The sequence below is a fragment of the Sceloporus undulatus genome, chromosome 5 (genome assembly GCF_019175285.1).
Source record: "Sceloporus undulatus isolate JIND9_A2432 ecotype Alabama chromosome 5, SceUnd_v1.1, whole genome shotgun sequence".
NCBI classification, from domain to species: domain Eukaryota; kingdom Metazoa; phylum Chordata; class Lepidosauria; order Squamata; family Phrynosomatidae; genus Sceloporus; species Sceloporus undulatus.
Window position 1 is genome coordinate 137,318,099 of NC_056526.1, and position 20,966 is coordinate 137,339,064.

The 20,966-nt window shown below is 38.5% G+C and overlaps 1 protein-coding gene across 2 annotated transcripts in view; it reads right to left on the reverse strand.

Moving 5' to 3' along the window:
• The window catches only part of PALLD (palladin, cytoskeletal associated protein), a 304,050-nt gene that overhangs the window by 280,083 nt on the left and 3,001 nt on the right, over window positions 1–20,966 (reverse strand). For both annotated transcript variants that reach the window (XM_042468271.1, XM_042468270.1), the window contains exon 2: window positions 16,216–17,223. In XM_042468271.1, the coding sequence (XP_042324205.1) occupies window positions 16,216–17,222 (1,007 nt within the window). In that variant the 5' untranslated portion in view covers window position 17,223. The remainder of the gene's footprint in view (window positions 1–16,215; window positions 17,224–20,966) is intronic.

Here is a 20,966-nt window from a genome sequence, read left to right on the forward strand (position 1 = left end):
CGGGAGAGTTTTTAGAGTATATATATATATATATATATATATATATATGGAATTAACTGCATACCTGATGATCTCCTTTCGCCTTGATGGATCTGAAGTTATACAGCCTGTTCTATATCTTTAACAACCACACACACTCCTTTGTGTTTAAATTCTACCTTATCTTCCTATTTTCCATGGTCAACGAATGCTATTTTAGTTATCTTGAACACAAAGCAAAACTTGCCAACTTATGACAGAAATAATTAAACAAGCAGGTTCTTTGATATAAAGGCACTGTAAAGACAAAGTAATAATCATTTTTTATTACATACATGCTCAACAAGATGGAACATTGAGTTCTGTTTGCTTTGAAGGTATTGCAGCTACTAAGAGAGGAATACCTCAATAGCAAAAATGGCATGCATAAGATCTTAAAAGCCATATGCTTGCTTTTACTTGTAGCTTACCTCAGAACAACTTTTATAGGAATCCTGTTTGCTAATTAGTTTAAGACATCAGAATGCCCCCAAGAAACTTCACTTTCAGTCTGAGACAGGTTCAATCACTTTTGGAGCTTTTCCTAACGCAGGTAGTAGCATTTAGTACTGTACAGTGTTAAGGGCTCTGTGGATTTTAGAATGGTCGCACTCTGCTCCCATCAGGGCTGAAATGGGAAATGTAGTTCATTAACATTTGATGGGCTGAAAGCTGTTCCGCAGTTCAGTATAGGAGTAATGTCAAAACCAATTACACAAAATCTGAGCCCCTAAATGTGCAATACTGCCAACTTGGGCCTGATTCCCACTACCTTTTAAACTGGATCACAGTTCAGTTTGAACCGGTTCAAATGACCCTGGTTCCCACTTGAATCGATTTACTGAAGCGATTTGGAGAGGGGAGGCCATGTGCTACACCCATTTAACCCACGTCTTTTTGAAGCTGATGCTTTCCACATCTTTTTGGATAAATCAATTCTGCACAAATGTGAACCAGATGGGGATTGGAATAAATTTATATTTGCCCTTTGCCCAGCTGGAACCGGTCCATTTTGAACCTATTCATTCATGAATGTGAACCACAAATGGGTTATATTACAAGGAAAAATGAGATGGGGGCAAATGTAGTGGAAACCAAGCTCCACTGTCAAACTGATCCATCAATTCAGATCACAAACTGCTTTTTGTGTAAGTGGGAATGAAAAGCATATAATGAGGAGTATATACCATGTGAAGTTTCATGAAATTTTCTCATGAAAGTTCCCCCACATAAACCATGATTTATTGTATGTCTTCAAGTCCTTTCTGACTTACGGTGACTCTAAAACAAACCTATCACATGATTTTCTTGGCAAGATTTGTTCAGAGGGGTGTTTACCATGGCTTTCCTGAGGCTGAAAGAGTACAATTTGCCCAGAGTCACCCAGAAGACTTTCATGGTCACAGGGTGATTCAAACTTAGTCTCCAGATTTACAATTCAGTGCTCAAACTAATATGGACTTCATCACATGACTCCTATTCTTGTTGCAGTCACATTGTAGCAACAGCAATAGCGAGTACATTTCTATACTGCTTATCAGTGAACTAGCACTCCCTAAGCACTTTACAACATGTAAGCCCCCCAACAAGCTGGGTACTCATTTTACTGACCTACGAAAGGATGGAAGGCTGAGAAGACCTTGGAGCCCTTCACTAGGATCAAACTTACAACGTTATGGCTTCAGTACCAGCATTTAACCACCCCAGGACTCCATTAATGAAAGGAAGTACTGTACATATATATTGGTTTGGGAGCACTTTCTATTGCACATTCCTTCAATTGTGAGACCAGGCTGTTGCCGGTTCTGCACACTCTCTTCCCCCTTCATCCTTAATCCCACCACCTTGCCCTATGCCCTACCTACCATACCTTTCATTTCTGTGTGTGGCTGTATACATGTGTGTGTGTGTTTGTTTTTTTAATGCAATTCTGGTGTTATGCTGATGGGATTTGTGTGTGCAACACACACAAATCCCAGCAAGCCCATATAGAAAAAAAATCAGACATCATATGGTTGAGGTCCTTTGAAACATTCTTTGCTTATTATGTCATAGTCTAAAGTGATAATTTATATTTACCACATTAATATTTATGAAGCAATGTACTGCATCCCACAAAAATGTGCCATCTAAATTTGGTTAGTCAATTGCAGTATTGCCTCCAAGAATTTTAAACAGTTCAAGATGCAGTCTTGCCAGAAAGCAAGCATGGGTATATGTCAAAAACTGAATAAGTATAATAATTTAGAATGCATTCAAATAGCACTGGATTGTAGATGTATCAGTATTGATAAGCAATTACTATAGTTTCACCACTAAGATTAATTCCAAGTGTAATCTCCCCCCCCCCCCGAGTTGTTCTTTCCTGTATTGCCAGTGGTGTCAGAATCCTACAATTTTAAGAATAGGTCTGCTTTATGTAGTATATTCCACTTAGCATAACGCTGAAAATGGGAATAAATAGTCTGTATAAACTTCAGCATAAACCTCTCATTATCACATTGGAACACTAACCATCTCATACCCTCCAACATTTCACACGTGAAAACTGATACACATGTGGTTCAGCAACATCATCTTAGTACATTCTTATTAGAGACAGGTAAATCTTTGAGAAGGACTTCTGTGCATAAGCCTGCATTCGCAAATTTGTGGAATGGATTTCTGATGTCTGGAATTTCCAGCGAACAATGACTCTTATGTTCCTAAACATATAAACTATCTGCCCCAGCACTGGACTTCCATGTCTTTTACTAATCTGAGAAATTTCATTCTAAAAAAAATTGGCCTAATTATAACTGGTCTGAAGGCAAAGAAAGAACATCTTCAACTGTGCTCCCCACAGCATTTCCTTATTCTGATTTGGAGGATGCCATGAAGTTGTTCCATATTTCAGGGGCAGCTTCTTGTTTGGCATGGTAGAGGCAAGTGTCAGGAGGCACATATTTCACACCATATTTTCTGGTACATTAAGAGAGAATGGCTAGCCTTAGATGTTTTGCTGCCTATTGTGAAGTACAAAATGACACACCCTCACGTCATGTACAGAAAATGAACATGACATGAGGGTCAGATCAATGTTTTTTCAAAACCGGAGGTGGGAAAATGGTTCCCCAAATACCCACTTTCCGTATAGCCCATCCGTATGCTCACCAAATCCAGCTGTTGCAGAAGACTAGGTGTAAGTGATGTAACAAGCTAGAAAAATTCCAGAGATCGTTGATTTCTCAGTATCTTCTTCAGGCAAAGCATCTATCTTTTGAAAACTGGTCCAGAATGCTAACTTTCCAGGGAAAGGGCCATATTTTCAGGAATATGTCAAGAAGGTGGTTTCTTTGGGATTTTTGTGGCATTACACCTGTCTAGTCTTGTGCGATGGTGAATTTGATGATTGACTATTTAAAAGTTTGGCTTTCTGGACCAGTTTACAGAATATGTATTTTCCTATTATTTCTTAGATTGTACTCCATAGGCTGGTTTACTCTTTTATATTTATTGTTTTTAGGTACAGCGCTGTACAAATCTACATTGCTAAATAAATAAATAAATAATAAATAAATAAATAAATAATATAGATATTTTGGCACGAACAGACAAAAGAAAATGGTTCTCATGGAATTTCTATGGTTTACTGATTCACTCCCATTTAGTCTTGTGTAAAAATGGTGAACTGTGAGGATATAGGCTACTCAGAAGTTGGTGGTCTGGTGAAATGTATATTCCATGGAACTACTTCACAGTAGATTTTCTGGTGTTCCTTAAACCAAAAGAAGATGCCCATGGAGTAACTTGGACGTAGAGTCTATGAAACATATTTTATTGCACTGTAATCTTTACAACCAGATTTGAAAAGCCAAAATCTACCGATTATTAAGTAAGATGAATGAAAGATCAAACCATGGACTGGCCCCTCCTTACTTATCTGACCTTCTTTCTCCTCACCTTCCCACCAGGGCCCTCCGTTCTGGTAGTCAAGGGTTCCTGTCCCAGCCCAGGATTTCCTCTGCCCCATCCCGGATTCGCCCCTTTTCACTTGCTGCCCCTCACTCCTGGAACCTTCTTCCTCCACAAGCAAGAGCCATCACTTCATTAACCAGCTTCAAAACGGAGTTGAAAACCATCCTATTCAGAGAAGCCTTCCCAGGCATCGCATAATTGTCGCTTACTATCTGATGTTCTGTTGTTGGCTGTTTATTGATCCATTTCCTGTATTGCTATGTACTGTATATGTATTATCCTACTTCTGAGTATGTATTTTCCCTGGATAATGATTAACCTTCCATTTTGAAGCCAAGCCCTCCCTTCAGTCCATCTGCCTTGGTCCAGGCCTCGGAGGTTGAGAGGAACTGCTGGACCTCTTACCCTTTCCCGTCACCACTCCCCTCTCCCTCCGGGGCAAGTACTTTTTAGATTGTAAGCCTGAGGGCAGGGAACCGTCTAACTAAAAAGATTGTATGTACAGCGCTGTGTAAATTTACAGCGCTTCATAAATAAAGGTTAATAATAATAATAATAATAATAAACCTTTTATATGTAAAATTCTTGCTGGAATCTAAATGCTTGAATGTCATTCTTGCAGTTGCCAATTTTCTCTCTAAGGTAGCTAGGATTAGAGCCTACTATGTATAAGGGGACAGTTAGAGTGAGAGTTAAGAGTTAGATAGAGTTAGATTTAGCAACTTCCTTAATTATGGGGAATTTCATTGTGAGGCATTTTATTGTGGGAATTTTGATGACTTGTATATCTTGAATTTCTAAATTTTGAGTCTATGGACAGTAATAAATTATGACTGACTGATTGACAATATATATGTACAATAGCATCATATTCATCATTTTCCAGGTTTCATGGAGAAGAACAGTTGAGATAACCACAGTCAGGAACAGTGTTATCCAGTACATTGTCTACTAGGAAGGAAATCCCATTGAGCTTCATGAGGCTTACTACTAGGTAAATGGGTAAAACCCTGTAGCTTGGGGAAGCTTTAGAACAAAGATATCTTCAATTCTATAATACCCTCTTTGTCCCAATGCTGCTGTTTAGCAACAGATCTTGCTTTAAAGAGAACTTGCCACTGAGCTTGTTTTTATGAAATTTTATAGCAGCCCTGGAGTACCAACACTACGCAACACAGAGAAACAATCATAGAGACAACATTTTTCCTCCCACATAGCCTTTGGGTCACATCAGCACCAGTTATGTAGTATGGAATAATATTTTTCTTCTAATATTCTAAAACATTAAAGCAACTCACCCTTGAATAGTCATGCTAACATGTAGCTTTGGCTAAATCTAAAACATGGAGCAGTTTTATTATCAGTAAACAGGGTAGTTGTTTTTGGAAGCTGAACAGGCTGTCCTGACATTTATATGAATTGTCTTGCAATAATGATGATGATGATAATGATGATGATGATGATGATGATGATAATAAATGGTAAAATATTACAAGAAAACCTTTTAACTACGAAGATGATCTTCCTCTTTCCTTACAGTGAAGGGTGGGTGGGTGGATGAGAGATGTTGAAGGTGGGCTAAATACAGCAGAAAAATTCAGCTGCCTCATATATTTATATTGTCTCTATAGAGGCAGCTTTCACATGCATTGGTAAGTCAACATTCCATTGGATCCTGATATATCATTTTAAAAGTAAATTTGGGTACATTTAAAACAAGAAAAGACAGAAATCCATTATTTGTTCTATTTACAGCTTGTTTTCCTTTCATTAAACTTAAGCTGGAATATTTAAGATTCCTGGGAGATCCCTAATGGAAGTGCTAACCAGATCCAGCTCTGAATCATATTATTATAAAACAGGATGCATATATGGTCACTTTATCTAAATTACAATTTGAATTGAAGGTGCTAGTGATGACATTCAAAGCTCTAAAAAGCTTGGGACCTTCTTAGTTGAAGAAGTGCCTTTCCTTATATATACCTGCCTGAGGACTGAGATTTGTTAGAGATGCTCTCCACTGTATTCCACCAGTAGGGACAATGTGATGGGGAAAGACATGGAGGAGGGCCTTCTTAGCTGTGGCAGCCCACTTGTGGCATGCCCTTCCCTTTGGAGACCTGACTGGTGCCAACACTGGTTTCTTTTCAGCACCAGGTCAAGACATGTCTTTTTATTAAAGCATTTGGGGCCTTGTTAACTTTTATTTTAAAAAAGACTCTTTAACCCTTTTTAGCCCTTTAACACGGGTTTAACTTATTTATGTGATCTTATACAATTTTATCTTGTTCAAATTATTTACTGATCTTAATCTGGAATTATTTAAATTATGTATGCTGTTTTATCTATTTGTCACACTGAGATCTCATAATAGATGTATGGGATGAACATATTTATAAATACATAAGCATGGAAGGGGTGGTCATGTCCTTCTAGATGATGCTGTGCTGCTGTGTGCCTTCAAGTTGTTTCTAATTGATGGAGACCCTAAAGTGAACCTGTTATGGGGATTTCTTGGCAAGATTTGTTCAGATGAGATTTGCCATTGCCTTCCCCTGAGGCTGAGAGACTTGCCTGAGGTCACTCAGTGGGTTTTATGCCTGAATGGGAAATCAAATTCTGGTCTCCAGAGTCATAGTTTGATGCTCAAATCACTACACCACACTGATTCCAGATGATATTGGACTGCAACTATCATTTCCCCAGCAAGCAATGCCAATGATGAGGGGTAGTGCAAATTACAGTTCAATAATAGTGAAAGAACACCAGTTCACTACTCTTCTAAATGAATGGATTTAAGCAAACATAACCAACTGAATTCAAAGATATAGCTGAAAGAAAAATTGGCAGCATGAACTTTCGTAGACTTCAGTCTACTTCCTCAGATGCATTTGGAGGAAGTAGATTGAAGTTTATGAAAGCTCATGCTGCCAATTTCTTTCTTTCAGTTAGTCTCAAAGGTGCTGCAAGATAACCATCTGAAGTTTTCACATACAGCAGAATATAGACAGGTGGTTATAAGTGTAATATAATAATTTTAGCTAATTGTTTTTGGTGGTTGTCTTTACTTTCTTTTGATGAAACATGATGGACACTTAGGAAATTGTTGATGACTATGAAATAGACTGTACATTCTTCAAATTTATTCCCTGGGTTTGTGTGGAAACCCAGTGGACTGGATCTCAATTAAATTAGTCGAACTGGAGAAGTCAGATCTGGCCACTGTGGTACATGCCTTGGTTACATCCTGTTTGGATTACTGTAATGTGCTTTATATGGGACTGCTTGGAAAAGTGTTCAGTTACCCCAAAAACCTGCAGCCAGGTTGTTAATTGGTGCTGGCTATAGGGAAGACACAACTCCCTTGTTACAACTCCACTGGCTGGTCTGTTTCTGGGCCCAATTCAAAGTGCTGATTTTCACCTATAAATTCCTATATGGCCCAGGTCCAAGTTATATGAAAGACTGTATCTCCCTTTATGGAACCACTAGAACACTTAGATCATCAAGAGGGGTCCTAATCTCTGTCCCATCATCCTCTCAGGCTCTTTAGTGGGAACATGAGGGAGGGCCTTTTTGGTGGCTGCTCCCACCAACCCTCTCCTTAGAAAGGCCAGGACGGCCCCATCTATGCTCTTATTTCGGCAACTGATAAAACACTCTTAAACTGCCAGGCTTTTTCAACACTGTTGGACTTTAAATGCAATGCAAGGTTCCTATAGATTTTTGTACAGAGTGTTTAATATATTTTAATTTTGATGTGTAATGTGTTTCTACCTTTTTAAAATTGCTTGTTTTTTCAACTTGTATTTACATTTTAATGCTTTGTATTGTTTTTAGCATGCACTGTTTCAATTTTGGTTGGCCACCTTGAGCCCCTATAATGGAAGAAAGATGGGACATAAATAAATAAAATAACAATAACTATGATCCCAATAAAATCAGTGGGATATAAAGTGAGTCATGACTAATGTTTGATATTGATTTTAATAGGAATTAGCTTCCTTTTGGTCTGTATTCAGTTCAATTTGCCCTGTCCTGTAGTGCCATGAATTGTAGCTACTACATAACATCACAGCTATTTATAGCCAGAATTAGCAATTAAATAATTGATCTCTGGCTGTTACCAATCATAGATTTCTAAATCGCAATACTGTATAAAGTTCAGGGCTGCATACTAAAGATATGTACTAACTGTTGTTGTATGTAAAAGCATTTTGAAACATTCTACCCTCTGGTGTTACTCAGTAAAATGAATAATTAAAGGGTTTTTCTGTTCCGACTGACTTGAGGTATAGTGACATCTTCAGTTGAAGCAATGAAAGTACAGTGCCATGATAAACAACTGTACTGCCATTGAAATATATTCTTATAGTTTCTCCACTTCACATTTCTCCACTTCAAATTAAAGAACACCTCTGGCATGGGAATATAAAATAGAATGACAAAAATAACCCACAACTATTTGGCAGCTCTTTTACATCCACAGAGCTTTATTCTTACATGCTACCAATCTCTATGTACAGTATTAAAAAATCCACCTAAAGCTCTCTTACAACACTGTCCTGTGCATATCTGCTCAAAGGCAAATCCCACAGTGTTCACTAGGCTTTACTGATAGATGTGTTCAGGTCTATAACCTTAATCTATTGGGCTAAAATAACTTTTAGTGGGGATAAAATCTGCATTGGTTTGCTTGAAATAAATGAAAAATATTCTAAAAATAGAATTTTATTTTTATGCAGAAGTATTGAAAAGACTTAGAATTTCTAGTTTCAGCAGCAGATAGGTTGATCATTTAAATTAGCAGTAGAAAACATCTTGGGAGGGGCATTCATCATGGCTATATTGACTGGGTGTTTTGGTAGCTGGAGTCCAGAAAAGTAATTTTCTAAGATCTATATGCATTATTATCACAGAAGACACACCTGAAGAAACTGGAGTGCCTACAGAAAAACATTGCATACTGCATACTAGGGACAGCAGCATCAGTGGTAGCAGTAGAAACTTCCAGTTTTCTGTGTTCTGTCCTAAGACCAATTCAGATTTGACAGGAGCCCTACACAAGCATCTTCATACATAATGTGCCACTTCTGGGCCCTTCAGATGTGTAGGAAATGGATCTAGATGTTGCCTTCCAGATGGAATGGACCATAAGGCTTGGGTCCAGGCTATTTGAAGGACTATATCTCTGTGTATGAGCCCCCCAGAGTATTGAGATCATTGGGAGAGGCCCTTCTCTCTGTCCAACTACCCTCTCAGGTGCATTTGGTGGGAACAAGGAAGAGGGCCTTTTCAGTGGCTGCTCCCAAGCTCCAGAACTCTCTCTCTAGAGAGCCCAGAATGGTTCCATCTTTGATTTCTTTTTGATGGCAGATAAAAACATTTTTATGCCACCAGATCTTCAGATACTGATATGGGTGCTGTTTTGTTTTTGTTTTAAAGAATTTTAAATTTTTAAATTTTAATAAAGTAATGTTTTTAAATGTTTGAATTGTTGTTTTGAACTTTGTATTTTTTAATGTTTATACTGTTTTAAGTTTGTTAGCCTCCTTGAGTCCCTGTACTGTACTGGGAGGAAGTCAGGATATAAATAAACAGAATGACAACAACAACAATGGCTGCATCTATAGTGCAAAACTAATGCAGTATGACACCATTTTAACTGCCATGGCTCAATGCGATAGAATCCTGGGACTGGTAGTTTTGTGAGATATTTCGCCTTCTCTGTCAGAGCACTCAGAGATCAGACAGGATTTCCCCCTTCCTAGTCAATCAATCCTCCTGGCAGCAAAGCATATGCTTGCCTTCATACTGATTATAGTTCTCAAGCTATTGGCAGAAGCAGGCTTAGTGCCTCTGTAGCAGTGAGAGAGACGTTGTTCCTATCACACCACAGAAATAGTGTTCTATGATCCAACATGAGAGATATATGTATTTGCTGACCTGATCTGGCACCCAAGGTGTTTGTGATGTTTGCCCACATGGAAAAGTCACACATCCCCATTAGGCTCATCTTGCTTATTCATTACAGGCATCAGTTATGCTCTTTAAAGACCAGCTAAAGATACTGGCACAGCTGGTGCTTCCATCAATCCTTCCAGTGAGAGGATAACACCTAGATATATTCTGGAAGGATGGCTATGCAGAAAGTATAAATAGATTTTGGCTTTCTGAAGCACATGATGGAGTTCTGAGAAGAAGGACCACAGGGAAAAGATACATAGTTAAAACTAGGAAAAACATATCTTTAGAAGCTGGTTTGCCTAACTAAGAGGCATTACACTAAACAGGTGTAGAACTGAAACTGGACCCAATGTCCCTTAGCACCCAGATGCAAGTCAAGCCTGTGTGCATTGACAGTAAATGTCTGGAATGTAAATCCACTTGACTGTGAGCAGTAACAAGGTTCCTGTGGATGGAAACCCTGGGCCATACTGGCTGAGGAATTGTGGAAGCTGTAGCCCAAGAAAGTAGCTTTTCCAAGCTGTGGTGTCAACATACGTTCATAAAATGTTTTAATACACTCTTCCTTCCCTTTAAGGCTAAAGGTTTGGAGAAGCAAAATGGGTTTGTTCAGGAAATGATTTTGTTGTTAAGAAAAACTAATAGACTAATAAAGGACATTGTGAAAAATGACTTCTTATTTAACAAGTGTATATGCTGTTAAGACCTATGTGTGAGCAGGCTGAGATGTAATCATGGGCACAGGAGCTAGCAACTAAACAAGCAAGCCAGAACCAAAACACAACCACAACTAGAAGTTAGCCAGAAGTCAGGATGCAACCCAACAAGGGCACAGGATCACACAAACAAGGCTCAATAAGAACAGGAAGCCCTCTTATACGTCTTCCATGGCTAGCTTGAATGAGCAGGGTCCAAGTCCCGAGTGAAGTTCACGGAGAAGATGCCATCTGCAGCATACTCTCCAACATTTCATTGATGAAAACCGCAATATGTGTGGCCAAGCAGTTTCAGACTGGTGAAAATGGGAAAATATCTTTAAAGAGAAGAACACACAAGCTAGCAGAGGCTGCAGCAGTTTGCCTTTGCCTGAGCCTAATGGGAAAGATTTTATCCCCTTCTCTCTTCCCCTTGAATAAATTGAATACAAACTACATACATTCTCTCTGGAGCAACTGAGTACAAGGTGCTTTTGCACTTTGATCTCTATTTGCAGCAACTGAAATAAGCTGAGCACAAAAGGGGAAAATTAGAGGAGAAAAGAGAAATTGAGACATTTTTAAAGGCATCTGAAAACATGGGATGCCAGATTAACTGGAACTATCCCTGACAAATTGGGACAATTGGAAGGTATGCTGTAGATGTGATAATTGCTCTGGTCAAAGTGAACAAGAACAAGGGCAGTTCCTCAAGCTGGCCCATTAAATGCATGATCTGGAAGAAACCCAACTTTACCTATTAATAATGTATGCAGTGGTCCTTAGTCATACTACAGTGGATTCACATGCCAGAATGTGACAGAAATGTGAGGAGAGTATGATGGAATGTTTGAAAAGGGCTTACGCAGACACGCACATTGTGCTTAATATAATAGATTACAGTAGAGGGAGAATGGAAAAGCACAGACTCCATGTGAAAGCAATTACTATAACTGTAAGAATATAAGCTTGCCCAAATGTGAGCGAATGACAACTTTATTGACCTCACACTCTTTTAAGGTACATTTGATATGAAAATGAAACTAATACGCCAAGGTTCAGAAGGCATTGTCTACATACTTTTTAGGTCACACATACTGTACTTGTGTTTATGTACTGGCAATCATTAAGTAGCACCACTTTACTGAATAAAAGGTTTAGGCCATTTTTACAACAGTCACTTGCATCAGTTTTAGAATTTCCTGCAACACTGTCCTTACTTTACATATGCTCAAATACTGGGGAATGTTTTGATATATCACATCCAGCATTTTCTTTTTCAGGAAGAAGCTGCCATCTGCAGCATATTCTTCAACATTTCTATTGTAAGGCAGCCCAGATTCTTTGCCTCTCTATGGCAAAATTAGAAATCTGTGACCAATATTTTCAGGAATGGAACAGAATATTACAGATCAGTTAACAAGTGAGTCAAATTGCAAAGACTTCAAAATGGATATTTCTGAACTGGATGGATAGGCAACAAAGTGGTAAATAGATTTACTGTAAACAGAAGTATGGACATACAGACAAAATTTTTTTAACAAAATACAAAATGTAGATGTATTCTGAAGAGGTAAGAACAGGAAATGAACTAAGTGACTAACAAGGAAAAAAAATCCTAAGGCTATGGTCAATGAAATGAAATTAATGAAAATTAATTCAGAAAAAAATAATGAAAATATTAATTTCACGTGGACTATCTATGGAGATTATCGTATTGCTTTTAAAGTGCCTTATCGCCAACAGGATAAAGGCACATTTAATTTTAAAACTCAGTGTTATCACACTTGCCGGTGGCTGTGCAGATGCTACCCTGTATGCAGCCCAAATCACTGCTGCACTTACCTAGTGGCTTTTCTAAAATGAGATTTTTTGTCATTTTAGAAAAGCTGCTGAATAAGCACGTCTGGGATCTGTGCTGCATACGGGTTGCATTCACCCAGCTACTGATAACACCCGGTTTTAAAATTAAATGTGCCCATATCCTGTCAGGAATAAGGTACTTTAAAAGCGATGTGATAATCTCCTATGAAAAAAGACCAATTCTGGGCTAATGGTGATTAGGAAAGGGACTCACTATAAAGTGGTTTCTTTACCAGATATTTGACAGAAGAGATAGGAACAGAAAAGGACAAATCAAAATGATTAGGGGGCCATAACCTTAACTATGAGGAAATTTACATTTGAAACTTCCATGAATTAGAAAAAAGATTACTTAGGAAGGGTGAAGAAACATGAAATAGGGTTATAATAGTATATATAATATAATGTGGAGAGATTGGAGAAAAATAATATAATTTCATTGTAACTCATAAAACTAGAATACAGGAATCATGCAGCCAAAATGGTTTTGTAACAGATTCAGAATAATGAAACAAAAAGAGAAAAATCCCTGTGGCAGGATCCTGTGATGGCAGCTAGTTTAGATGGCATGAGAACAGGCTTACAGAATTGGCAAAATTTACATAAATGTTGACTTCCCATCCAACGATTAATTCATTGGGCCTTTACCTGGCATTTGGACTGAGGCTTTAGACAGCTTTGCTTCTTATGTTGTTAAGAAGTGTGATGTCCAGCCAGGAGTGTTTTAATTCCCCCCTGCATTTTCTTTCATATTAGTTCAGGCCATAGTGGCGGGTTATAAACCGCCACTTGGGACATCCGCAGGACGTCCCATTTTAAAAAAGGGGCGTCTCTTCTAGACGCCCCTGGGTCTAATATGGACTCTGTCCGTACAATATGGTGCTGGCCGTTCCACACGGCCGGCGCCATCTTTACGTATTGGACGCTGTGCGTCCGAACGTGTCACGGCACTAATGACGTCGCGAGTGCGCCAGCGGCACTTCGTGCCGTCATTAGGGCGCCGCAGAAAGAAGCTCCATTTTGGAGCTTCTTTTTTGATCTGTAAGGGAGCCGCGCGGTGTGGCTGCGACGGCTCCCTTACGGAGCAAACGGCAGCGGCGGCAGACCGCATCAAAGCGGCGGTCTATAACCCGCCATAGTATGTTTTAGTGTAGGAAATGTTCATTGTATTAGTTGTGGGAGGAGCTGTAAAGTCTCTGCATTTTTTCCAGGTTTGGTTTGCCCCTTCCCATCATGCTCTGTTTCAGCTAGAGGCTTTTAGTTTTGGAGCAGTCTTTGCTGTGAGCAGGCAGAGAGCTGTCTTTTGGTGGCAAACAGGGCCAGGCAGCTGGAAAGGGCATTTCTTACATGTTAGCCAAATCAGTTACCAGAAATTAGTTACCTACTTCAAGACAAAGAATTCAGGAGCTGAAAGACCCTGCACCAGCACCATTGAGTGAGGAGATCAAACCAAGATCAAACCCAGAGAGATGACATCCTGAAGATTGCTGAAACTCAAACTATAAAGTATCTTTTATCTAGAGCTGGGGAGGAGAAAACTCTTTATTTTTGTTCTTTAAATTAAATTTCCCCCCTTTTTGAACTTTACATTCAGCTTCAGAGCCTTTTTGGGTAGAAGAGTTTGATCTCACCAGCGTTGCACACCCAAACCTGCCACCACCTTTAGTTGGGTGTGTCTTCACAAGAAGTCAATCCCCTACAAGCCATCCTTATTCAGTACAAAAAAGTGGTCTCACTGTTCTCTTGAAAACTTCTGATTCACTAACATATGTATAAGTTTCTGTCCACATTGTATGTTACTACAAGTATTTGTCTGTGTTCTATGTTTCGTGTCCTTTAAGGTCACAAAAATCTATTTCACTTGTCTTATTAATGGCGACACCAGTTTCAAGTGTAGTATTATGAAACAAAATATTAACATGTTAATGAAAACTACATGTTTTCTTGAGGCTAGTATACATTCCAGTGTAAAAGCCGCCTCTAGAATCTTTACTAAAACATGGGAAGAAATCATTCCACTAATTCCTGATAATAGTTTGGTTTTGTAGGTATTAGCATTGAGTCACCTTGAACAAAAGATATCACATCTAGACAAGTGCCTGCTGATTACCATTTCGTAGCTTATGTTTCTTCATGCAAGTGTATAAAACAGAGTGGCTGGGTGCTTAATTTTACAAAATTTTATATAAGAATTTTATCACTTTTATCATTTTTATAAAACTTTTATAAAAGATCCACTGAAGAAAATGATAAGTGAATTGCAGTGGCAACTGGTGGTTTCTATGTCAGTGTAATGGTAAATCAATTTTTCTTCTAAACTTTAAAAGAACTTTTCACAGTGCTGAATCTATCTATTTATACTCTCTGGTATAAAGTTTGGTCCAAACCTCATAGTGAATTTACTGTCCCATTACAGGAAAGCCACCAAACACCCCTGACACAATATAGTTGTGACAGCAAAAAAGCCCCCTAAATCCATCTGACATGTCTGCTGCTGCCATGTGTCTAATGATCTACAGCACCAAAGGTAACACTTGACACCAAACAGAAGGACCTAGATTGTATTGTTATGTTCCTCAGACATAATTTCAGAATGATATATCTGACTCCTTCTCATTCAGGACCTAGCAGTAAAAACAGTTTAATGTGTGATGTAGTAGAGCCTGTGTTTGCAAAGTCAAAGCAATGAAACCTTTTGATGAGTACAGATGATGATGTCATGTGGCATCCCTGCACACTTCCATGTCCTCTCTGAGTTCAGTTGCATCCCTCACAGCAGCTGTAATATGGGGATGGAGCAATATCATATTTTTAAGAGCCATTCTTCTTGTCATACATTTGTGTGTGTGTGTGTGTCTGTGATTTGGTCTTGAATACAAAGACCTGCTAGCTTTACAAAAGTCTTGCTGCTGCTGGACATTATGGTTATGGATATGGATCAGTACAGCTGCCTACATTTTTGGACCATCACTGGAGGTGTGGCGATGTGGGCTGACATTATTTATTTACTTTATTATTTATTAAAGTATGATGACACTTCACTATTTACTACTGTAGTACCAATACACTGACCCTCAGTGTGGCAAAAAGCCTGGAACTTGCAGAAAGACTGATTTCATTCACAAATAGCAGCCTTTAGGGTTAGTGTAAGGCTGACCCTGTTTTGGTGTCCTGAGTCTTCTTCACAAAAGATAGAAGACAGAGGAGGGCTGCTTACGATATCGCCTGGCTACTAAAACTACTGTAGTTAAATTTTGTGGATTCATTCATAGCTTGTGTATGATTCAGTCAAAGGATCAACTTAAATTAGTACAGGTTGAGATATGAAATCCAAAATATTCTAAAATCCATGGGTGGCTGATATAGTGACACCTTTGCTTTCTGATGGTTTAATGTAAGCAAATTTTGTTTCATGTACAGAATAATAGAAAATATTATGCATAAAATTACCTTCAGTCTATGTGTATAAGGTGTATATGAAAAACAAAAATGAATTTCATGTTTAGACTTGGGTTCCATCTCCAAGATATTTCATTATGTATATGCAAATATTCCAAAATAAGCAAAAACTATGAAAACTAAAACACTTCTAGCCCCAAGCATTTTGGATAAGAGAGACTCAATCTGTATCCATATTGCTGTTGTGCTGGCCCACTTTATTATTAAGTCATAACAGCCACTGGTTACACTTTCTAAATAGAATATGTGGCCTTACCTAACATGTGTTGGGTTTCCAACAACTCTGCACTCAAGTATCACCTTGCTTCCTTCATCAGCTTCTTGACTCCTGAGTTTTTGGATAAATCGAGGGGGTGATGGCTGATCATGGCTTTCTTCCGTGACATGATTCATGGAGACACCATCACTGTCTTGAGAGTCTTTCTTCCTTTGTGGCATAAATTCTCCAGCATCAATACCTTCAGGTATTTCATTCTTTGTTGTAACCTCTATGCATATTTTGTCATGGGCTGGGTTCCTTGAAGAACTGGGTATGGTTGTTTGTTTGTTTTTAGGGGAAAGATATCCACTATCTGGAGAAGAGGAGTTTCCATCTGGGCTTCTGACTTTTGTCTTGGCTGCTTCCTGAAAGATGGAGGAGAGCTCCTCAATTAAAGTAGCTGCTTTGTCACATATTTTATTTTTGAAGGGAACATCATCTGTTGAAGCTGGTTTGCATTTTGGGCCACATTTTTCAGCATTTTTTAGACTGCGAATAAAGCTGGGTCTTGCAGGTAGCAGGGGGGAGGTATTGGATTGTTTTCCACTTCCATTTAAAAAATTGTTAGCCTCTTGAGGATATGTATTCTGTTTTTTCTGCTCTGGTTGTACTGAAATCCGCAATGAATTTGGGATGGTCACCTGGGTCCTCTTGGAAATTTCTTGTTCTTTGTTCTCACTGGAAGAGTCATCATCTGGTGAGTTTGGAGAAGTGTTGAAGTAATAGGTGAACCCCTGTGTTGCTTTTTCATCTTCCTGTACAGAATTTGTAATAGATTTGTGAGCAAGTTCAAGGCTTTTACTTATTTCCTCTTCACTCAGAAAGGCAGACAGGTCATTTGAAAAATCCCCATCTGGTATGTCTGACAGGGAATCATAAAAGAGTTCATAAGATGAGGAATCCTCAGATATGTTTTCATGGCTTCCCACAGGAGTGCTTTTCTCTGAATTCCTCATCATTAAATTTAGGGTTGCAGCCTGCTGCTCACAACTTCTGCTCTGCATGCTGCAACACAGTAAAAGCAGTTTCAAAAAGGATTCCAAAATTAATGGTCACCTAATGACTGATTCTTCATTAATATATTATGAACTACAAAATTGCAGAGCAAATTATGGTCTTATACAAACATAAGTAAGAGTATAATATTTTAATTGTTTGTAATAAGTCCACTTATTGTAACACTGCAGTAAAGGAAAAGGTGTTAAAATCATACCGGAGAAAAAATATTTTAAAATATGAGGATGTTAGTCACGGGCCTGCATTTTGTCAAGATATTGTTGGTATTGTTCTGAGCTGAGATGGTATTGAGGGATATCTATGCAAGCAGGCCTCTCCTTTTTCTGGTCAGGTAGCACTGGGAACAAAGCATTCCGAAGTCCAGATGATAATAAAAGTACATTAACACCCAAATTCCATAAAATAGTGATATCTTTATTGGACAAAGCAAAATGCACAAAATACGCCCAAAATATCTCCTGGACTTTGGAATGCTTTGTTCCCAGTGCCACTAACATATCACTTAGACTAATTTCATCCAGTTGCAAACCTGAACCTATAGGGAATATGACTCAATTTACTAAGTGAGACTTTATGATGAGTAACATGCTTCAAATCACACTGATTGATCTTCCAATTAAACAAAGTCAAGCTTGCAACCCTAACTAGGGTTTTGTAAATTTAGAAATGATTTAACTATAGCAGTTTATACATTTTTCATTAATGCAATAATAAACCTAAGTATTGTGGTACTAAAGGTTCTGAATCTCATTCTGTATAATCAAAACAGCAAGTCCTGCCTGAAACCTAACCTTTATGAAGTTATTTTTGAGGTGGGAGGGGTTTACAACGTGCACAGCTTTCCATAAATTGTATACAGACATACCTCTCATCTTATTATAATAGAATTCAGGGTCACCCAATAGAGATAGCTGGCAGGAAGTTCTAGATAAATACATAAATACTGTATTTTCTGGCATATAAGACTACTTTTTAACCCAGGAAAATTTTCTCAAAAGTCAGGGGGTCGTCTTATATGCCGGGGGTCGTCTTATAGGGCTGAAACTTCCGAGCCGGACTGGAGAATCTGTGGTCGCCGCATATGGTGGGGGGAGCTCAAAAACGGCTGCAGCTGCATACCCTCCATATGTGGTGACCATATGAAAGCAGCAAGGGCGGTGCTGTATAAGTACGGTAGAAGAAAATCTTGGAGACAGGGAGGGCTGGGCAGGCAGGGAGAGCTGACCAATCCAAGCTTTGTATACAACAAGTTTTCCTGCTAAGTACCTGCATGTCATAAGCATTTGAATTAAAATTACCATATTGAAATCAAATCTGATGGTTTTTTTTTAATTTTTATTTGGTGTGCGTTGGAAGAGGGGTAGTCTTATAAGGCGAGTATATCCCAAACTCTATATTTTAACTGGAAAAGTTGGGGGTCGTCTTATACGCCCAGACGTCTTATACGCCAGAAAGTACGGTAATAATAATTTGGCTTTTCCCCAGTTTGGAACTCAAAGTGACTCACAAAAGTTAAAACAAACATAGCTAAAAATGCACTATATACAAAACTTAAAATGTAATTAAAGTATAAAGAAATTAAAACCTGTTAAAAACATTAACAGGTTTTCAACACATTGTTAACACATACTTTATACATAATTAGTCTTTAAAATTCATGACCTGAAGAAAAGATGATCAGCAGGTAGAAAGGCTTTTAAAATAAGATTAGATAGACTCCTGGTAAGGCTGATAAATTTATTGACATGTACTGTATTGGCTGTTGGAGAAGGGAACATCAAAAATGTAAGATACATAGATGACACCACACTACTAGCAGAAAACAGCAACGACTTTGAACAGCTATTGAAGAAAGTCAAGGAAGAAAGCACAACAGCAGGGCTTCAGTCGAACATTAAGAAAACAAAAACAATGACCACCAATGATTTACATAAATTTAAAGTAGAAAATTTAGACATTGAAATAATTAAAAGATTGGATCAGTCATTAATCAGTCATTAAATAGGGACTGTAGTCAAGAAATTAGAAGATTAGGATTTGGAAGGGCAACAGTCAAAGAATAAGCCAAGATGCTCAAGTATATATAATTGAATGCTAAAGTCGGAACTATCCATGGCTTGACATATGATGTCTATGTAGGGTCATAAAAACTGAACAGTGAAAAAAGCAGATTAAAAAAATTAACTCATTTGAAACATAGGGCTGGAGAAAAGTTCTAGGGATACTATAGACTGCAAAAAACACACACACAAATAAATGGCTTCAACTTCAAGTTGGAACTCTCTCTAGAAACCAAAATTACTAAACTGGACTATCATACTTTGAACATATCATGAGAAGACACAACTCATAACAAAAGCCTAGAATGTTTGGTAAAGTGGAAGGCAGTAGGAAAAGAAGAAGACTGCATTCTAGATGGATAGAGTCAATTCAGGATGCAGCTCAGTATTATCAGACACATTTTGCCACCAATGCCAGTGGCCGGGTGAATCCCAGCTAACTTCTGGCTAAAAGCCATGCTCAGCCAGCCTCTTTTCAAAACCAGAAAGCTCCCAACTTTGCAAATCAGCCTACTGAGTTCAGATTCTAGCTGGAAGTTAGCTGGGCTGCACTCAGCCGCCATCAGAAGCAAAATGCATCTGATAATATCTGGCTGCATCCTGAATTAGAATTCAAAACGGGAAAGGTAAGCCAGGTTTTTTAGCTATGCGAGCAACTCCTCAGTTAAAGAAGCCACAGTCTTGAGTTTGCAAGACCTGAAAAGGGCTGTTGAAAACGAGGTCACTGGGAGTCGAAGCTGACTTGATGGCAATTAACAATAACCAAACTATGATATGCACCTTTGAACATCATATGCTCAGTGCAAGGAACCAGGGATTGCCATCACATCATGTTCTACATGACTGGATGAACAAATTCACAAGCTAAGTTTACCCAAGGCTTTCCCAATACATTTCCCAAAATACCTTTCAAATACATTGTGGTATAGAAGACGAGGTCACATGTGATTATACAATACATAGAGTTATGGTTCTATTTTAGCAGCATATTAAAAATACAGTGCTTTGCAGAAACTAAGGCAGTTCCTCTGGAAATGCTGGTAGATTAAAAGTGAAATGAATAAATAAAAGCATTTCTATTTGAGAACAGTGATTTTAGGAGCCTCCCCTCCCTCAACACTGATGGGGCGGGATTCCTTCCTGCAAACAATTTTCAATTACTTAACCTGCCCCTAATACAGTGGACCCTTGCTATACGCTGGGGTTTGGTTCCAAGATCCCCCGTTGATAACAAAATCCGTGGATGCTCAAGTCCCATTAAATATAATGGAATAGCAAAATGGTGTCCCTTATAAAAATGGAAATATCAAGGTTTGATATTTGAAATTTATACTTTTTTTGAACATTTTCAAACCATGGATGCTTGAATCCGTGTATAAAAAATCCATGTATAAGATGGGCCGACTGTACTTTAACAGTACTGATTGTTCATCTTAATTTTGAAGTTACCAGTGGGAGCTGGTTAGTTCCATATTGGAGGTGGGCTGTTGACTCCACTGTGGGTTTTAGTATAATCTTTAAAAGACCTATTGAGGTGCTTGGACCTAATCCCCAAAATAACTTCACCACCATGGATAGCTCCTTTGAAGTTCAGACTAACCCCAGAGAATCATCACCTATGGACATGGGAGCCACAAGCTGTTAGTTGAAGTTGCATTTCACCATGTGTTC